At 44.2% G+C, this 20426-nt stretch overlaps 1 protein-coding gene across 1 annotated transcript in view; it reads left to right on the top strand.

The window, feature by feature from the left end:
• The window catches only part of ANKS1B (ankyrin repeat and sterile alpha motif domain containing 1B), a 112427-nt gene that overhangs the window by 50352 nt on the left and 41649 nt on the right, over positions 1-20426 (top strand). Inside the window, exons 2-3 of the mRNA XM_066589531.1 lie at positions 5757-5899; positions 14135-14284. Of these exons, the coding sequence (XP_066445628.1) occupies positions 5813-5899; positions 14135-14284 (237 nt within the window). The 5' untranslated portion in view covers positions 5757-5812. The remainder of the gene's footprint in view (positions 1-5756; positions 5900-14134; positions 14285-20426) is intronic.

Here is a 20426-nt window from a genome sequence, read left to right as displayed (position 1 = left end):
TTACAAGCTGGTATTTTCAGAGCCTGCTCTGCCCCCTAGCGCCAGTTAACCCTCCCCTGGCAGTCCTGACATCAGAGGAAACACAGACCTGCAGAGCCGGCAGCTTCCAGGGCCTCTGATGATGTCATGTCATATGATACCCCGTGTGGGAGGGATCAGGGATCACATGACCATGGGGGCTAAGTAAATGTAGGACTCTGCAGCGGTGGTAGGGCTCTGCAGCTGTGTCTATGTATGTTGAAGCTGTGGGGTTCTGGATGTATGGATTGCGGGAGTAAGTGGAGTTTTGTGTGTGGGGGTCAGAATGGATGTAGTGGAGTTCTGTGTGTGATGTGTGTGGGGGTGAGGATGGATGTAGTGGAGCTGTGTGTGTGAAGTGTGTGGGGGTGAGGATGGATGTAGTGGAGCTGTGTGTGTGATGTCTGTGGTGGTGAGGATGGATGTAGTGGAGCTGTGTGTGTGATGTGTGGGGGTCAGGATGGATGTAGCGGAGCTGTGTGTGTGATGTGTGGGGGTCAAGATGGATGTAGCAAAGGGGTGTGTGTGTGATGTGTGGGGATCAGGATGGATGTAGCAGAGCTGTGTGTGTGGCGATCAGGATGGATGTAGCGGAGCTGTGTGTGTAATGTCTGGGGATCAGGTTTGATGTAGCGGAGCTGTGTGTGTGATGTCTGGGGATCAGGAAAGATATAGTGGAGTTGTGTGTGTGTGTGATGTCTGGGGATCAGGATGGATATATCGGAGCTGTGTGTGTGATGTCTTGGGATCAGGATGGAGTTGTGTGTGCGATGTGTGGGGGTCAGGATGGATGTCCAGCTGGCGCTGCAGTGACATTATCAGGACCCGAGGAGGAGAGCGAAGGAGCAGTCCATGCGGTACAAGGTATTTACAATGTACTTCATGTAATCTTGTATGTTTAGGTGGTATACTTTATACCAGCTGTACAGTTATTTATGTACAGGACATATCCAGGTTACATCAGCATCACTATATACAGGGGAGGTATATCTCCTGTATATAGTGATATGGACCATGCTGGGGTAACCTGGGTATCACATGTATATAATTATATATCTGTAGATTGTATGCGATGCGAGCGTCTGCAGCGTGTTCTCGCGAGTAGATGATGTGTGAATCACACTAAACGTCATCTACTCGCGAAAACACGCTGGATGGGTTCCTACGGATGCGCACAGCCGCTGGACGGGATCCAGGAGATAAAGAAGGAAAAAAATGCATTGATAAGCCACACCCCCAAGCCACACCCCCTTTTTTTAACCATGGCTAGTATTTTTTTGTGACAAAGGTGGCAACCCTAATGGAGCCTGTCCTTGCGGAATCTGCGCTAAAATAGAGCATTCTACGATTTGTCTTCCGCTTGCTGAGTACGTTATTCATACCCGCAGGTCTAAGGGAAACTTCGAAACTGCATGCCTTTTGATGCCCACATATTACCGTGGATAGTCAGCGTGGGCAGTGATCGTGGGATCTGCAATTCAAATCCGGTCATGTGAGATCGGCCTTCTGAGGAAGAGTTAATTTGCATACGTTTTCTCAAGGAGCATTGTGTGTAAGACTCCACAATAAAAAGAGATACAGGGATTCGGGGAATGCCCTTGAGAGACTCCCTTTCTCATAATCCGCCCCCTCCACCTGTGATAGGCCTGATACATTGTATCCGTTGTGTCTGGAGTGTTCCTTTAATTGCTATAAGTATCAGTCTTGCCACATAAGGTTGCATTCACCATTAGGATTGAGTGTCCATCCTTTCTAGTAAATAGTTTGTAATTTATAAGCTTTTAATGGGCACGGTTGCAGCCCGCGGCCAACACTATTCTGGTTGGGGCGATGCCCACCTGGTGCCTGCATCAGCTAATTCATCCTCCCATCAATTTAATCTGATGCCAGGCAGCGGAAGCTGTTTTCAAGGGCATAAACCACAGTTTATCTCTCCAAAGAGTGACAGATGCAGCCAGGCCCTTCCTGGGACCCCGTCCAAACATCACATATGTCAGCGTGCCATCTATTAACTTGTGCCACACACAGGGACTAAGCTCTTACGCAAACTGGATGCAAAATTCAAATGGGCAGAGTAGGCGTGCCAAAAAAGCAAACTGGTGCAGCGTTCTCTAAGGTGAGCCAGAGCTGAAAGCGGTTGGCAGGCTGGGTGAGCGATGTTATCTATAGGCATCTCCGACACATGGCACGGCTCCTGCCACGATGGATGTCTGCAGCTGCTGCTGTCACACAATCCCAGGGGGGAATTAATGGATCTATTTCTTACTGCTTCTTCCTACTCATCCAGAAACAAAGGGCGCATTATTCCTAATATAGATGGATGGATCGAGAGAAAACTCCTCTAATGCGGAATATGATGATCCAGAAACTCTGATAGTCCGGCATTTATCTGCATTCATTGGGTCCGCCCCCTTCCATTGTATAATAAGAAACTCCTCACTAACGCATGTGCGTTTGTGCATACGCCCGTGTGAAGCCGCCCTTTTATTGTACACTTTGTGTCTATTCCTCTCCTCTGGCCGCAGCGAAAAACCGCAAGATTTCCGCCGGGAGAACCGCCGCTGCAAATCCCGCTGCAGCTTTGAAGCGGCCCGGCCGCTCGTTCTTCCGCTGCGGCCGGCTCTCCCATAGAGGAGAGCGCGGACGCAGCGGAAAAAAAATGACTATGCTGCGCCCGGCAAATCCGCGCCGCAGCAGCGGCTTCTGCCGGCTTAGCCGCAGCGGATTTGCTGTCCCGTGTGGACGAGATTTCTGAGAAATCTCATCCACATGGCGGGCTAATCCCAGGATTAGTGGCCGCATGCGGATTTGCCGCATATTAAACTAATTACAGTCATGCCCACTTGCACGGGCAAAATGTACAGTGAATGCACGCATGCGCACATAAATACGTACCGCTCATTGCACGTAAATGCACACGCGCCCGTGAGACACCGACCTAACCTGTGTTTACCCTGAGGACCTGCTGTTGAAATTCTGCAATAAATCCACAGAGTTTGTGCAATGTGTGAATACACCCTTAGAGGTTTTCCGGGACTAAACTATTGATGACTTATCCTCAGGATAGATCATCAATAATTGATCAGCAACAGTCCGCCACTTGGGACCCTACAGATCCGCTGTTCGCCAGACTGCTGTCATGGTGTATAGAGCAGGAAGCAGAGAGCTCCGTACTTTGCACAGTGGCCAAGCATAGTATTGCAGGCTCAACAATATTATGATCACAGAAAACTACGATAGTATTGTTATTGTCAGGACCTTGACGGGACCTGGACCGTATTCCTTTTTTTTTTTAAGGCTTACTTTTAGAGTAGGGCTTATATTTCAAGTCTCCCCGAAGATAGCCAAAAAATTAGGATAGGGCTTATTTTAAAGGTAGGTCTTATTTTCAGGGAAACACAGTAGGTGCTTTCCTTCGGAAGCGATGATACCCTTCCTGACGCACTGCATAAGCCTCTCACTAGCCAAGCCATGATCCTACTGCACACTGATGAGGGTCAAAACCCCCCAAACAGCTGTCTGTGTATGGATTCTGGCTTGGTTTTCAATTCCCAATCATTGTTAAGACCTGGGTCGGACATTGATTTGCAGGAATGCTGCCATTCAATAGGTGGTGCTGCAGAGGTATTGTTCCATCTTCCTTATGAGATGAACATGTTGCACATGCCAAGCGTTGGCTTCCTGGGCAGACAACAAGGGAGTATAAAAGGGACACCCCGGACTCAGCGGCCCTGGTCCTATGAGCTTATGAACTTAGTTGGTGCTCATAGGACCTGACAGTGTCCCTTTAAATGGCTTTTTTTCTATCCTATTGACTGACATATCACTAGGATATGCCATCACGTTATAGTTGAGGGGGGTCTGACCTTTGGGACCCCCACCAGTTCTTAGACAGAATGGACCACAGCACAGTTCACGGAGAACATAGAAGCGGATGCAATCCTAAACCAGCACTACCAACTCTCTATGGGTGGGGGGCCCAGAGGCGAGGCATCCACCGATGATAAAGTGATGTCTAATCCTAGCGATATGCCATTACTTTATAAGATGAAGATACCCCTTTATTTAATTAGGCATCATTATTCCGCCACTTAAATGGAAATATATCATGCACTATATATATATATATATATATATATATATATATGTGTGTGAAATATATTTACCCCGCCTGATCCGGCAACATTTCCAAACATGAGCATGATTTATGAAGTGGTTTCTGTAAATCTAATAAGAATAATAGAAGATCGTCGTCACTCTACGCAATTAGGTCTCCGTGTCTTACTGCTTATATAATTAGTGCTCGCTCCTTTAATTATCCCAAGACTATTAGGAAGAAAAACATATAAGTCAACATGATCTACTGAGTGGAACTGGAACATTTACTCCTTCTAATGATAAATGACTTTACATGTGTCTGGCCTTATAAAAGCAGAGCCGTGTGCATGGCGCCTGTACAGGGCCGCATAGTCCCTACTGCTGCCTATGCTATATGCTGCCAGATGAAGGTATTTTACCCCTAAAGCAAGCAAGTCAGAAGTATATGGCCGCTATTACAGCTCCTGCAATACTATGAGGGCATTCAATGGGGGCATTTAAGCATTGTATGGTGGATGGATTTGGACACTGAATGGCGGTATTGTGTAAGAAAAATATGGTATTATGTGTTCACTATATGGCAGTATTTTATGGCATTTTTGTACTGTGCAAAAAACAATGAGGGGCTGGGAGAAGGGCCTAGCTTTTGGTGCCCAATGACCCATTTTCTATAAAGCTGCCCCTTTCTGAGGCACTATCCAATTCCAGGCTGCATCCAAAAGTTTAAAGAGGTTTCCAGGACTTTGGACTTTTTTTTTGCGTTGATGACCTATGCTCAGGATAGGTTATCAATAGAGATGAGCGAGTATACTCGCTAAGGCACATTACTCGAGCGAGTAGTGCCTTAGCCGAGTATCTCCCCGCTCGTCTCTAAAGATTCAGGGGCCGGTGGGGGGCGGGGAGCGGCGGGGAGGAACGTAGGGGAGATCTCTCTCTCCCTCACTCTCCCCCGCCCCAACTCACCTGTCACCCGCGCCAGCCCCCAATCTTTAGAGACGAGCGGGGAGATACTCGGCTAAGGCACTACTCGCCCGAGTAATGTGCCTTAGCGAGTATACTCGCTCATCTCTAGTTATCAATAGTTTATTGGCGGGGATCTGCTGCTCAGGATTCCCGCCTACCAGCTGATTTCTGGTGCTGCTGTCAGCAGGGACAGCAGAGGAAGCAAATTGCGCTGCCCATAGTGCAGCGGTCTGCTTGGTTTTACAGGTACAGTTGCCATTGAATTCAGTGACACGGGTGCTTGCAGCACCAAACCGGCAATGTTGTCACTACTATCTCCTTCCGGCGCTGATCACATTGACAGCGGCACTGGGAATCAACTGACTGGTGCAAATCCCAAGCGGCAGTCCCACCGCCCATTGTTGATGGCCTTTCTTGAGGATAGGTCATTAATAGAAAAGACACCCAAAGTCTCGGACAACCCCTTTAACCCTTTCTGAGCATCATATTGACATTCTTCTTTGAAGCTCCAATGTCTAGAGTATCTGATTTACCTTAGAGCTCCATTGCGACTTTGACCACGACCCACGTCATGTGGCCAAAGACTATAGTATAGCCTTCCAACTTTTCATATTCGGCCATACTGTGGCAAGAAAGATCGTCTTCAGTCTGTTAATATAGATTTTTCTTGTTTTCAGTCACTAAATCCGCAAAGCTGTATCCGACTGGGGGATCTCTGGATTTTTCCCACATTATGATGCAAGGGGATGGACGGCGGAGAAGAAATGAAAATTACTTTGATGATATACCAAGATCAAAGCTTGAAAGACAGATGGCTCAGGTAATAACATTTCCAAATCTAGTTCGGCGGAAGAAAATCAATCTGAAGCCGCGTCTGTATTTTTAGATGTATTCTTCAAAAATGCTTCTTCGGTTCATCAGATTCTGAATTACATTCTCTAAAGTTAGGGCTCATTCACACGAGCGTATTCTTACGCATAGTTACGCAGAGAATAGAACCCATTGATTTTAATAGGTTGGTTTGAATTTCCTTTTTCCGTGTGCGCATTTTGCATGCATGGAAAAAAAATGCAGCGTGCTCTACTTTTGTGCACATTTGCACACCTGAGGTCCCCATAGAAGTCTATGTCGGGGTGCGCAAACAATGGCATGCGCAATTCTGCTGGAAGAAGAACATATGTAGAATACATTAGGTTAAATAGTAGAGATGAGCGAACATACACGTTTAGGGCGAAAAGATTCGGGGGGCGCCGGGGGGGGCGGGGGGCGGCGTGGTGGAGCGGGGGGTAGCAGTGGGGAACAGGGGAGAGCTCTCTCTCCCCCCCCCACTCCCCCCTGCAACCCCCCGCTCACCCCCGGCGCCCCCGGAATCTTTTCGCCCGAGTAGTCAGTTATTCGAAAAAAACGCTGCTCGTATACAAAAATGCATACTCCCGTGTGAAGGAGCACTCAGGGTCCGTTTTCGCCAAAAGATTATCGTTTGAGCGTGCGAATGACATCAGATTTCGCTCGTTCGTTTGGGCACCCTGTTTGGACAGTCAGATACATCGTTGGGTCATTCAAAGAGAAATCGCTCAGTCGTTCCCATTCGCTGTATCAGTGAATGAGAACGACTGAATGAGCGCTGTTTAAACTGAACAATAAGTGAATGAGCGAACAATGATTTTTCTGAAGTTGAACGACAAACGGAAAGCGAACCATTGTCATTCGGCGTTCGGTTATCGGCACGCCTTTAGACATTTTCCCTCGTCGAAACAATTTTTTGAATGATAATCGTTCCGCTAAAAGGACGCGTACGCTGAAAGCCAAAATATATAAGGCCGGCTTCACATTCTGATTTGTGAATCTAGTGCCGGTTCAGTCGCTGCTCTCAGTCTGTCATGCAGAAAACTGCATGGGGACGAAAACCGGGACGCAACCTGTAGAGGGAGAATATGTGAGCTCGAGGTGCTTTTAGTCTTCATCTCACATTATTTCCATCCCTGTCAGGGTTTTTACATTGGATAGAAAAGTGCCGTCCTCAGCACTTTTCTATCCATTGTAAAAGACTGTCAAGGATGGAAACTCTGTGATACGGAGACCAAAGAGGTCTCACATATTCTCCCATATTCTCTCCTATGGTGCCGTCAGGGGCGTAACTATAGAGGTTGCAGGGGATGTGGTTGCAACTGGACCCAGGAACCTTAGGGGGCCCATAAGGGATCTCTTCTCCATATAGGGAGCCCAGTACTATAAATAAAGCATTACAGTTGGGGGCCCCATTACAGGTTTTGCATTGGGGCCCGGGAGCTTCAAGTTACGCCTCTGGGTGCCGTCCAAGTTTCATTCTGGTTTCTGTCCCTATGCAATTGTCAGCTGGCAGTGGCACAAAATAGATTTTAAGATGGTACCAGAATATTCTGATGGCGCTATCTAGGACCCCCCAATAGTGTAAGCCATAGGTATTAATTATGTGACAATAAGGTCATCCAAAAATTGATTTGGAACTAATTGGATGGCAAAAATTTTTTTTTTGTGTAAACCCGGACTAAGGGCCCCCCATAAACATTAGACACAATCATCCGAATCTGCCGATGTTGGTGCTACCAGCCAACTATCACGTGTTCTGGGGCCTCCTCACTCTCCCTCATCAAATGATGTCAGGGACAAGAAGGATGGAGCAAGCTGAATGTCAACGTCTGATCCTTTTGTGCATCCTGGAGATAAGCTGCTGCCGGAGGTGTTTGAGTTTTCTCTACTGCAGTTACTATTTAGGGCCTCAAGCAGGGGCGTAACTATAGAGGGTGCAGGGGATGCAGTTGCACCCGGGCCCAGGAGCCTCAGGGGGCCCATAAGGCCTCTCCTCTCCCTATAGGGAGCATTATAGTTGGGGGCCCTGTTACAGGTTTTGCATTGGGGCCCAGAAGCTTCAAGTTACGCCTCTGGCCTCAAGCACAAAGCAAAGACATGCACAAAGAGCCTATATGGCAACACATAGATTGCCTATAATTCCGTACTACCACACCATAGGAAATTGTGCCACCATATGGTGTCTCCATAGCATACGATGGCTCAATGCTACTAGATATTAATACCCAGTATGATACTCTATGCTAGTACCCAGGCTGTATAATGGGGTTCGCATTCCATATGCAGTCTATGTGCCTCTCGTAGTGCCTCTATCTACAGCAGGAACAAAGGAGCAGGGATTACATCCTACTTTAACCCTTTGCAATCCAATTTTGGATTCAGGGTTTCCTAGGGGGCTTTCTCTTTCTGCCATTATACAATGGCGCCATCTGCTGGCTAGAGCCAGTACTGAGGTATAGGACATGCTGGAGTGGCCCCCTGACAACAGAGCAGCCAGTAATTTACAGTAAGAATACCCTGCCGGACGTCTTCCGACATCGGAGCTGCGCAACCTTCAAGTAGAATGTCTTTAGACGTCAGACAGTGGATTGGAAAGGGTTAATTCAACATCTGCCATTTGGGGAAGAATTGGACACTTTCATACATATTGGATAGTCAATAGATCGGGGGGTTTCGCCAACTTTCATTTAATATGTTTGGTCTCCTCAACAGCCTGATATTACGAAGGGCGCATCGGTTGCCTATGGCAAAAAGTTTTCTGATATTCTAATATTACTAAACGATGATGTCTTATTTTAAGTAAATGTTTTCCTGGATGTCATTAATAATGGACTTGGGAAATATCATATAATGCTCAGCTATTAGCAGAACTGATTACATATTGTAAACTGGGTCACACAATAATTTTTGTCCTGGAGATATTTTTTGATGATCTCTGAGAAATGACAATCAAATGAGAAGTTGATGCAAATCATCATATATCTGGAGCTTAGCCTCCAGCTCCATTAAAATAGTACTATACACACAACAGCACGGACCGGGACACTTTATAGTAACTAGACAGTAGACTACAGTATTGGGCCTGCTAGAATATTTGTGTGAACTTTTTGCAGACTTAAAGTGGTTAACCCAACAAGGACATTTATGACCTATCCACAGAGTAGGTGGTAAATGTTTGATCACTTGGGGTCTAACTGCTGGGCCCTCTAGGGATCATGAAAACCCCCAGTCCCCTTAGCAAATAGAGTGGTGGTGCATATATGCCACCACCGCTCTACTCATTTCTGTGGGGCCAGCAGAGATTGCCGAACTCAGTGCTTGGCTATAGACTGTGAATTGAGTGGTGCGCACCATTCACTAAGTGGACATGGGATGCTCCATTCTCATGATGAAATCCCTAGGGGTCCCAGCAGTTGGACCCCCAGATTAACTACAGTCACTGATAGGGTTGCCATCTGTCCGGTAAACCACCGGCCTGGACGTTTTTTTTCTGGCAGGCCAGTGCCGGTATGTTTTTTTTACCCGCCCTATTACAGGACGGTATTTTCAGAGCTCCCTAGCGCCAGATAACTCCGGCAGGGAAAACACAGATCTGCAGAGCCGACAGCTTCCAGGGTCTCCGATGATGTCATGTCAGGTGATATCCTGTGTGGGAGGAGTCAGGGATCATATGACCACGGGGGCTAAGTAAATGTAGAACTCTGCAGCTGTGTGTCAGTCAGTGTGTCAGGATGAATGTAGTGGAGCTGTGTGTGTGTGTTGGAGCTGTAAGGTTCTGGGTGGATTGAGTGAGTGAGTGGAGATGTGTGTCAGGGTCAGAATGGATGTATTGGAGCTGTGTGTGGGGGTCAGGATTGATGTAATGGAGCTGTGTGTGTGATGTGTGTGAGGGTCAAGATGGATGTAGTGGAGCTGTGTGTGCGATGTGGGTGGGAATCAAAGTGGATGTAGTGGAGCTGTGTGTGTGATGTGTGTGGGGATCAGGATGGATGTAGTGGAGTTGTGTGTGTGCGATGTGTGGGGGTCAGGATGGATGTCCGGCCGGCGCTGCAGTGACAGTATCAGGACCCGAGGAGGAGAGCGAAGGAGCAGTACATGCAGTACGAGGTATGCACCATGTACTTCATGTAATCTTGTATGTTTAGGTGGTATACGTTATACCAGCTGTACATATAATTACGTACAGGACATATCTACCTTACACCAGCATCACTACTGTATTTCCCCAAAAATAGGTCCTACCCCGATAGTAAGATCTATCAGGTTTTCGGGGGAGGCTTGAAATATAAGGCCTCCCCAGAAAATAGGACCTATCTCAGGTGCCCCCCCCCCCCCCCCCCGAAAAAAATCAATACTCCCATGGTCTGCGGCACCCCGATGGTCTCCGGTGGCGCTGCAGCGGTGCGGCGTCCTCATCTCACAGCTGATCTTCTGCTGGTGACGGAGCTCTGTATACCCCGCCTCCAGCAAAGCGAGTGCTGTGATTGGCTTATCGAGCGCTGGCAGCTAATCACAGCCATTCAGTGCTGTCACTGAAAATCAAACAGCAGATAATCATTCCCTGTTACTACTGACTTATATTTCAATTTTGGGCTCCTGACTGAAGAGTCGCTTTAATAGAAAAAAAGGACATACGAGAAGGCTGCCAATAGTAACTATAAAACAGGCATTTCAATAGTCATTTTTGGTTACCATGTTTCTTCCATGACTGTTTTTTTCGCAGAAACACTATTATTTCAATCCGTGAGTTTCTTTTGTCTTATATTATGGCTTCTTTCAATAATTAAAGTGATTGAGTCTGAGCTGCAATACCACACGCCACCTGTGGACAGGTGTGGTGCTGTTTTCGAAAGAAAGCAGCCATGTTTTTCTATTGGTGCGGATTTTGATCCCCAGCCGATTTCAGCCTTTCATCTACCGCTAGGACCTAACATGAGTGTAAACAGTGATGTTAACACGCCAACAAATGGGTGCTCACTGCCTGAACATAATGGTGCTCCTCTCATCTCCGAATACTGAACTTATATAGATTTTCCCATCACAGACCGACACATAGTCTGGCATAATGCCCACCACTGAAGAGATATAGCTCATCTCTATTCAAGTCATTGGGACTAAGTTGCAATACCAGGCCAAAGCTATAGACCAGGGTGGCGCTGTTTTTGGAGAATATCAGACCTTTTTTATGTAATCCTAGCCAATCCTATTAATTAGTCCACTACAGACTGATCCTTGATGGAGTCATGACCAATGATGATACACGGTATTTTACGTCCTAAGTTTATAGAACGGCCCCGATATGCTGATACTTTGTACACCTGCAGCTCAAGGGGGAGCAATTTGTAGGTAGTGTTCTCCTTTAATTCTTATTAGCGATGAATCTAACAGTCAGCAGAATTCTTTAGTCTTTTCCCCAGAATAGCCTGACAGCTATTACAGAGCTTGCTGCGGGCCATGAAGCCCAACGTACCTGGATCTCTGCTATATTCTGCTTTCTAAGATATTTTTCTCATAATTACCTGGCGCACTTAGAATATTTGCAGATCTACGGTATAATTAATGGCTTCAGTTGTCATTTTGTTTTGCCTTTATGTGTAAATGAGCTAAACTGCTCGTGCCCTGATCACGCTGCCGTGTAATTATTCTCCACTCGCTGGAATGCTACGTACATCTCCCTGTCTGATCATTTCCTGCTAATGCCCGGGATGGCAGGAGTGCACCCATAGACAAGGCTTACGCTGCATGCCCCCATTCGCTGTTTCACCGAAATTGTATCAGAAAGCCCAGTAATAACCATGTGCTTACATAGGTAGAAGCATATTGAATATTGATACTTAGAAGATCTGCCAGGAAAGGGCTGGAGGCATGGTATAATTACCCCTAAGAAGAGGGTGCCCATTATAGTACCCGTGCATAGAGAAGCAGTAGCAATATACAGTAGTGCAAGTCTACTTCACACAGATCTGAGCATGGGCCTTCTATTAGCATACGGCAAAGTCATTTTCACCAAGGGCCACATCAGCATTATTGTTGCCTTCATAAGACCAGTTGCATTGTATAGTGAGGGCAGTTGTGACCCCCATAGTGGCCCCAGTATTCATAGTGACCCCCATAGTAGCTGGAGTAGTCATAGTGACCCCCATAGTGGCCCCAGTAGTAACACTGACCCCCTTTGTCATCCCAGGAATGCTGCCTGGCCAGAGGCCAAAAGCAACCCCCCTATTGGCCTCTGGCCGGGCAGCATCCCTACAGGATTTACACTTACCCAGGCTAGAGCTCCGCAGACACCAGTGGGGAGAGGTCAGCGGTCATAGACTTTGCATTGGTTACTGCCGCTGGACTGGAGATGCAAGCAGGGTGGGTAGAATTCTGCCAGCGGGCCACATAAAATGAGGCTGCAGGACGGATTCAGCTCGTGGGCTTTGTGTTTGACATGTGAGGAATTGACTTTAGAGGATTAATTTAGCAAAAAGTTCATTTTTTTCTTTTTCCTAGAAACAGCGCCACTGTTATCTACGAGCCATGCCTGGTATTGCAACTCCACTTCATTCACTTTAAAGGGGTCTTTCAGGAATTTACTATGAATGAGCTATTCTCAGGATAAGAAAATCAATACTTGATTTGCAGTGATCTACCGCTCGTGATCCCTGCTGATCCTCCGGCACGCTGTCAGTGCAGCCAAGCCGAATGTCTACATTGGGGTTGGAGTCAGAAGTGTAATAGAAAGGCATTGCTCTAATACATTTCAATACAACGAAAGGAAGGATAGCGCCTGGGAACCAGAGGAAGAACGCAGTATTTCCCAGGGAGTGTCTCCAAAATCCTCAAACGATCCACCTCGGTGGAGAGCCACATGCAGTAATAGCACGTCCACCACGTCATTTGGAACGCATCGTGTGTTCCAGTTCTCTCTCTGACGTACACTTCCCCCCGGAAGGACATACACGTCATCTGCGAGCGCCGACGGAACGATTACTATCACATGTACCCTCTTGGTCAAGTAAGTTTTTTATATAAGGCTGTCTTATTAATTATTTTCTATATGTGCTTGAAAAAGGTACTTCAGATAGCCGAAACGCGTTGCACCCTGCACCCCAGCACTGTTAATCCCTCCTGGATTTTATTCAATGGGTCATCTGGTTGAGACCTACACTGTTCATTTCCTAATAAAGGGGAACCTTGAATCTACACTCTGGACGTGGACCTAGCGTGATTGATATATATACAAGGTTTCCCTGGACATCCAGAGGGGAGAGAGTTTTTAGCATCCGCTGATCTCCCTCCCATCTGCCGGGTGAGTTCATCTCTTTCCTCCTTGACTTTGTGTCCGAGCGCAGTTATATTATTTATTTAATAGATTTCAATGGGAGGGGTGCCTTCCATTACACTTCTGTCTCTTCATTGTATCCAGAGCTAAAAGGGCAATAGAATATTACATTCTGGCTCTAACCCCAATGTGGACGTCTGGCGGTCTGGAGATCAATTGATTGGCGGGGATCTCGAGCAGTGGAACCCCGTCTATACACTATTGATGACCTAACCATAGGTAACTGTAAAGAATCCTTTCATTTATTGATGATAAATTTGCCATTCTTCCATACACAACTTTTTTGAGTTACAGCCGATGAGAAGATTCCCTTCTGCAGTCAGGGAGGCCATGTACATTAGATCTAGATTGGTCAAACTTGCAAGTTTCAGCAGGACTAGCTGATCATCTAAGGTGAATGATGGCCTCATGATTCTCCAACAACATTAGGTTTTAGAGGAATGCAAAAGTTCCTATGCTCTGTCTCCAGTTTTGCCTGAAAGGAAAAGATAATTACCCCCATAAAGATAATCTGAAAAACTACTAAGTATCTAGACCTTTATTAAATTCATTGATTGATTTTTCCGTGCCTATCAGCCATGTTAGTCTTTCTGCAGATTTACTTCTTTTATCATAAAACCTCCTTGTCCTTCACACACTCCTTGGATAAAACCCTTCCCAATCCCCTACGTATTGCATGCAGCATTCTGTACGTGTCTTCGACAACCTGTGGTCCTCGACTTGTTGTGGAGCTGTGGTCCTCGACTTGTTGTGGAGCTGTGGTCCTTGGAATCGTCACGTGTTGGCCCACAGCAGCTGTCCTCTCTCGTAGTCTGTGGTGTTCCGTGTGTAAATGTTAATGACTGTACAATCAACTAAACTGACACTTGTTACTTTTAGAGTAAATATGATTTTCAGACAGGAGATTGGGGAGATCAACCTTCTATCAGCCTGCGAGCCCCCAATGAAACCACAGGCTCTATACCCTTTCAATACTGGCAGCATCATCCCGAAAAGCTCATCTTCCAAGCGTGTGATTACAAAGCTTATGTAAGTATTTCTCTATCTTCTGCTCTTTTTCTTTCCTCCTTAGAAGGAACTTTACTATCAAATTGATGTTTTGTGGGTTTTTGCACAATTTTTTGAATTAATAATGACTATACTTGATTGACTTTGCAGCACCGTGTCCACTAGGTAAGTTTTGGTTTCTTTTCATCTTATGCTTTAATGCTGGAAACATTTCTTTTAGGCGTTTATTTGAGAGGACACACAAAACCAAAAACTACTGCATTTCCTATGGTGAGTCTTTTTGTTCCGGTAGTTTGTGATGAGGAAGGCAAAGGTATAGTTTTAGATATTTAGGTAAAAAAAAAAAAAAGAGTTTGGTACCATTTTAACCCAAAGAGTAAAAAGTTAAACCACGTAATTTTGGAGATATGATACCTCTTAATGGCTAAAAAAGAATGATGTTACAGGAAGCTGTCGAGTCCATCTACGATTCTTCATCAGGCTGACTTGTTAAAAGCCTGATGAAGAATTGGGGATAGATTTAAAAGCCTACTCTAACATTATTTCTCTTTTGCTAGCCATAAAAAGGTATCATATCTACAAAATTACTTGATTTAACTGGATATTTAGGTGGAACGGTCAATGCATTTCAATGGGATTTTTAAGCTTTGGGTTTTCATTGATGCCCTTCTTCTAATGCAATTTTTTGTCCTTAAGATTGTCCATTAGTCTCTAATTCACGTGTGAATTAATAGTCCTTTAGTGGATCCCACTACATTTCTTCAGGGTAGATGAAGGATGGATGGTGATGGAGCCTGTTTTATGTTCATATTTACATTGTTTTATTTTAGCTAGAAACGGGTCAAAAACCCCCCAAGAACTACTAAACTGGAAGTGGAATTGTGGGTGAATTTGAAAAAAAAAATACTAACCATATTTTGATACTGTAAAATTATTTTCAGATATTGACGTATCTCTTAAAGACTAGTACTTCTCAAACTGTGAGGTGGACCTCATTGGTGAGCCCCATTTGTTTGGGGAGGCACAAATGCCATTCTCTCGATGCACCAAACCCTTGTTAAGGCCTCATGTCCACGGGCAAAAGAAGAATTAAAATCCGCAGCGGATTTTAACTCTTCTCCCGCACGCGGATCCGCACCCCATAGGGATGCATTGACCACCCGCGGGTAGATAAATACCCGTGGATGGTCAATAAAAGGGATTTTAAAAAAAATGGAGCATGAAAAAATCTGGACCATGCTCCATTTTCGTGCGGGTCTCCCGCGGGGACGGCTCCCGCAGGCTTCTATTGAAGCCTATGGAAGCCGTCCGGATCCGCGGGAGACCTAAAATAGGAATTTAAAAGAATGAACTCACCCACAGCGGACCGGGAAGGTCTTCTCTTCCTCAGGGCCGGATCTTTCTTGCTTCGGCTCGGCGGATGTGCCCGGCGCATGCGCGCGGCACGCCGACGACGTGCCGCTGGCGTGACGAGTTAATCCGCCGGCCGAAAAAGAAGATCCGGCCGTGAGGAAGAGAAGACCTTCCCGGCCCGCTGTGGGTGAGTTAATTCTTTTAAATTCCTATTTTCAGCGCTCATGTCCACGGGGCAGGAGGGACCCACTGCAGATTCTCCATGGAGAATCCGTAGCGGGCCTGATTTTCCCCGTGGACATGAGGCCTAATAATTGAGTCCTTTTATGCTTTTTGAATGTTCTATTCAGATCAGGAAACATATTTTAAGATACTGTAAACTGGGGTAATTTCTTAAAATGTTGGCATGGGATATGACTGACGATGATATACAGACATACTTCTCGGCTGGTGAGATCCTAGATTTTAGAAGCTGTAGTGTAGGCTAATGGTAGTCTATTAAGTGAGATTAAGCACATGCACTACGGCATATTTCTTGAACCATCTTGATTGTGGAGGATGGAAAAAGAAAATATACAGTGTTTGCTGACATCAATATGTAGGCCTGAAGCAACTCATTAAATGCAGAGCAAAAACAGGGTTTATTTACTATGCGGTTGTCAGAATGAATAGTCGAAATTGTTCTTGGCTTCTGTTTTTGAAGAGACAAGTAGCACTTTCACAAGCTGTTTTTGAAGCTATTGTGAATGTACATATGTTTACTTCTTGTATCACTTATTTTTGTAGTGCAAACAATTTATGGGCTGGGAATTAGAGCTGCTTGAGTTTTTGGGAAGTTTTTAGGTCTGGGAACCTTATTGTCTTCTTTTAGTCATTGGGGATGTCCTCAGTCCAGGCTCATACGTATTGGAAGAGGTGCCTATGAGTGGTGTACAGAGTGCCCTGACCCATGTTTATAGGCCTCCCACCCAGCTAAGACAGCAACCTACTTCACACCAAGCCAAACCTCTTTTTCGGGAAAGTAGTGATGACTGCATAAAGACAAGAAAAGTCACAACTTTTTGTGTAAGTGGGGCTTGCGACCAAATTGATTGTTGAAAGGTATTAGTCTGAAGAAAGGTAATAAAACATTTCCAAGGCATTACATATACTGTGTCACACAGTGAAGACAGTCATCAAGACGTGGAATACATTTGGTACGACATTGAGATGACCAAAAACTGGATGTCCCTCAGAAATTGATGTAAAGATCAGAAAAAAATTGGTCTGGGAGGCGGCCAAGAGGCCTACGGCAACATTAAAGGAGCTGTAGGAATTTCTGGGAAGTACTGGCTGTGCTGTGCATGTGGCAACCATCTCCCTTATTCTTCATATGTCGGGGCTGTGGAGTAGGGGGGCAAAATTGAAGTCTCAAGAAAAACATTGAAGCGCGGCTATGTTTTGCCAAAACCTACATGAAGTCTGCCAAAAGTATGCGGGAAAACGTGTTCTGGTTTGATGAGACCAAATTTTTGGCCATAATTCTAAAAGGTATGTTTGGTACAAAGCCAACACTGTGCATCACCAAAAGAACACCAGATCCACAGTGAAGATGGTGGAGGCAGCATTATGTTTTGGGTCTATTTTTCTGTTGCAGGAACTGGGACTATAAGCAGGGTGGAGGGAATTTTTATGAACAGTTCCAAATATTAGTCCATTTTGGCACAAAACCTTCAGGCTTCAGCTAAAAAGCTGAAGAGGAATTTCACTTTTTGGCACAACAATGACCTAAAGCAGACCAAATACACAAAAGAATGGCTTCGCCAGAAGAACATCAAAGTTTTGGGATGACCCAGCTAGAGCCCAGACCTAAACCCCATTAACAATCTGTGGGTTGACCTGAAGAGGGTGCTACACACGAGTTGCCCTTGTAATCTGACAGATTTAGAGCACTTTTGTAAGGAAGAGTGGGCAAAGATTGCCAAGTCAAGATGTGCCATGCTGATAGACACCTACCCAAAATGACTAAATTCTGTCATAAACTCAGAGTGTACACCAACAAAGTATTAGTTTTAGGGTGTCTGTATTTATACAACCACATTATTATTTTTTTCCACCCTAAAAGATTTCAGTTTGCTTTTCAATGGAATTGTACAGATAACGGGTCACACTAAGGGTGGAAATAAATCGGAAATGATTCATCTTTGCCAGATTTTTTAACATGACAAAAACATGGCATTGTAACAGCGTGTGTAGACTTTTTATATCCACTGTAAATATATAGATATGAGAAATAGATATGGGATAGATAGATAGATATGAGGTAGATAGATAGATAGATAGAAGATTGATAGATAGATAGATAGATAGATATGAGATAGATAGATAGATAGATAGATAGAGAGATAGGAGATAGATAGATAGATAGATATGAGATAGATAGATAGATATGAGATAGATAGATAGATAGATAGATAGATAGATAGATATGAGATAGATAGATAGATAGATAGATAGATAGATAGATAGATATGAGATAGATAGATAGATATGAGATAGATAGATAGATAGATAGATAGATAGATATGAGATAGATAGATAGATAGATAGATAGATAGAAGATAGATAGATAGATATGGAGATATTAGATAGATAGATAGATAGATATGAGATAGGATAGATAGATAGTAGGGATGAGTGAGTATACTCGCTAAGGCACTACTCGCTCGAGTAATGTGCTTTAGACGAGTATCTCCCTGCTCGTCCCTGAAGATTCGGGGGCCGCCGCGGAGCGGGGAGCGGCGGGGGAGAGCGGGGAGGAACGGAGGGGAGATCTCTCTCTCCCTCTCTCCCGCCCACTCTCCCCTGCTCCCCGCCGCAACTCACCTGTCAGCTGCGGCGGCTCCCGAATCTTCAGGGACGAGCAGGGAGATACTCGTCTAAAGCACATTACTCGAGCGAGTAGTGCTTTAGCGAGTATACTCGCTCATCCCTAATAGATAGATATGAGGTAGATAGATAGATAAATAGATAGATATGAGATAGATAGATAGATAGATATGAGAGAGAGATAGATAGCTATTAGATAGATAGATAGATAGATAGATATGAGATAGATATGAGACAGATAGATAGATATGGGATAGATAGATAGATAGATATGAAATAGATAGATAGATAGATATGAGATAGATAGATAGATAGATATGTGATAGATAGATAGATAGATAGAAAGATGTGAGAGAGAGAAAGATAGATAAATATGAGATGGATAGATAAATAGATATGAAGTACATAGATAGATGTAAGATAGATAGATATGAGAGAGAGATGTAAGATAGATAAATAGATAGACAGATGTAAGATAGATAGATAGATATGAGAGAGATAGATAGATAGATAGATAGATAGATATGAGAGAGATAGATAGATAGATAGATAGATAGATATGAGAGAGAGATAGATAGATAGATAGTAATGAGATAGATAGATAGATATATATGAGATAGATAGATAGATATGAGATAGATAGATAGATAGATAGATAGATAGATAGATATGAGATGGATAGATAGATAGATATGAGAGATAGATAGATAGATAGATAGATATGAGATAGATAGATAGATAGATAGGAGATAGATAGATATGGGATAGATAGATAGATAGATAGATAGATAGATATGGGATAGATAGATAGATAGATAGATAGATAGATAGATAGATATGAGATGGATAGATAGATAGATATGAGAGATAGATAGATAGATAGATGAGAGATAGATAGATAGATATGAGAGATAGATAGATAGATAGATAGATACATAGATAGATATGGGATAGATAGATAGATAGATATGAGATAGATAGATAGATATGAGAGATAGATAGATAGATAGATACATAGATAGATATGGGATAGATAGATAGGGCAAATACTGATTACCGTGATTCTGCAGTTAACCATAAATTTCTAATTTTATTTAACTGTATGACACTCAAGTTTATCTTTATTGCTACAAACTAACTTCTTTTTTAAGGCAATCAGCCAGTGTCCCATTCATATGTAAAGCAGGAACGTTCATCTGTGCAGAAGCGCATTTAGTAAATCTAGGGCACTTGAGTAGATTTTTAAGAACCTTTGATTTTTAGTGAAGACGACCGCCAAGTGTTTTGAGCATTGGTTGTTCTTTGAGACTTGTTATTAGCAAAAGTAACAAGTGCTTTATGTGATATTTGAAGACTGAGTTTAGAATTCTTAGCACTGGAATGACACTTATGTGATCCGGTTTTTGAAAAATCCTATAGTGAATTAAGAGGTAAGCACAATATAGCCCAAGGTGACCGGCCTTGATTTCTTGAGTTGTGGCATATTTTTATATTAGGAGTTCTCTGGTTTAGAGAACCTATTTACAAATATCCTATTGGGGTATTCAGAGTTAAAGGGCCACTCTGGCGATTTTCTTTATTCATTCATTATATAGCTATCCCCCCAGTATATATATATGTGAGCCTTGGTATAGCCTTGTTACCTTGGTTATTTGTTTTTTTTGTGTCTGAAACTTTCAGCCTTTTTTCCTCAGATAGTCATGTGATGTCAGTTCTGACCAGCTCAGATTTACTTGGAGTTATTTCTTCATTTTCTAGTCAAATTCTAGTTTGTGTGATGCTGTTACATGGCTCCACCCCAGAAACTGCCTAGAGGCTCACACAGGCACTCCTGTTACAATTACTGGTGATGATCGTACAGCTCCTGTCACGCAGTCATAACAGAGGAGATCACAGCTCCTCCTCCTGACTATATAAGTATGTGCTGCAGCTTATATAGGTG

This window comes from Eleutherodactylus coqui, chromosome 2 (assembly GCF_035609145.1).
Source record: "Eleutherodactylus coqui strain aEleCoq1 chromosome 2, aEleCoq1.hap1, whole genome shotgun sequence".
Classification (NCBI taxonomy): domain Eukaryota; kingdom Metazoa; phylum Chordata; class Amphibia; order Anura; family Eleutherodactylidae; genus Eleutherodactylus; species Eleutherodactylus coqui.
Note: the sequence above shows the minus strand (reverse complement) of the source record. Positions and strands in the feature narration are given on the sequence as shown.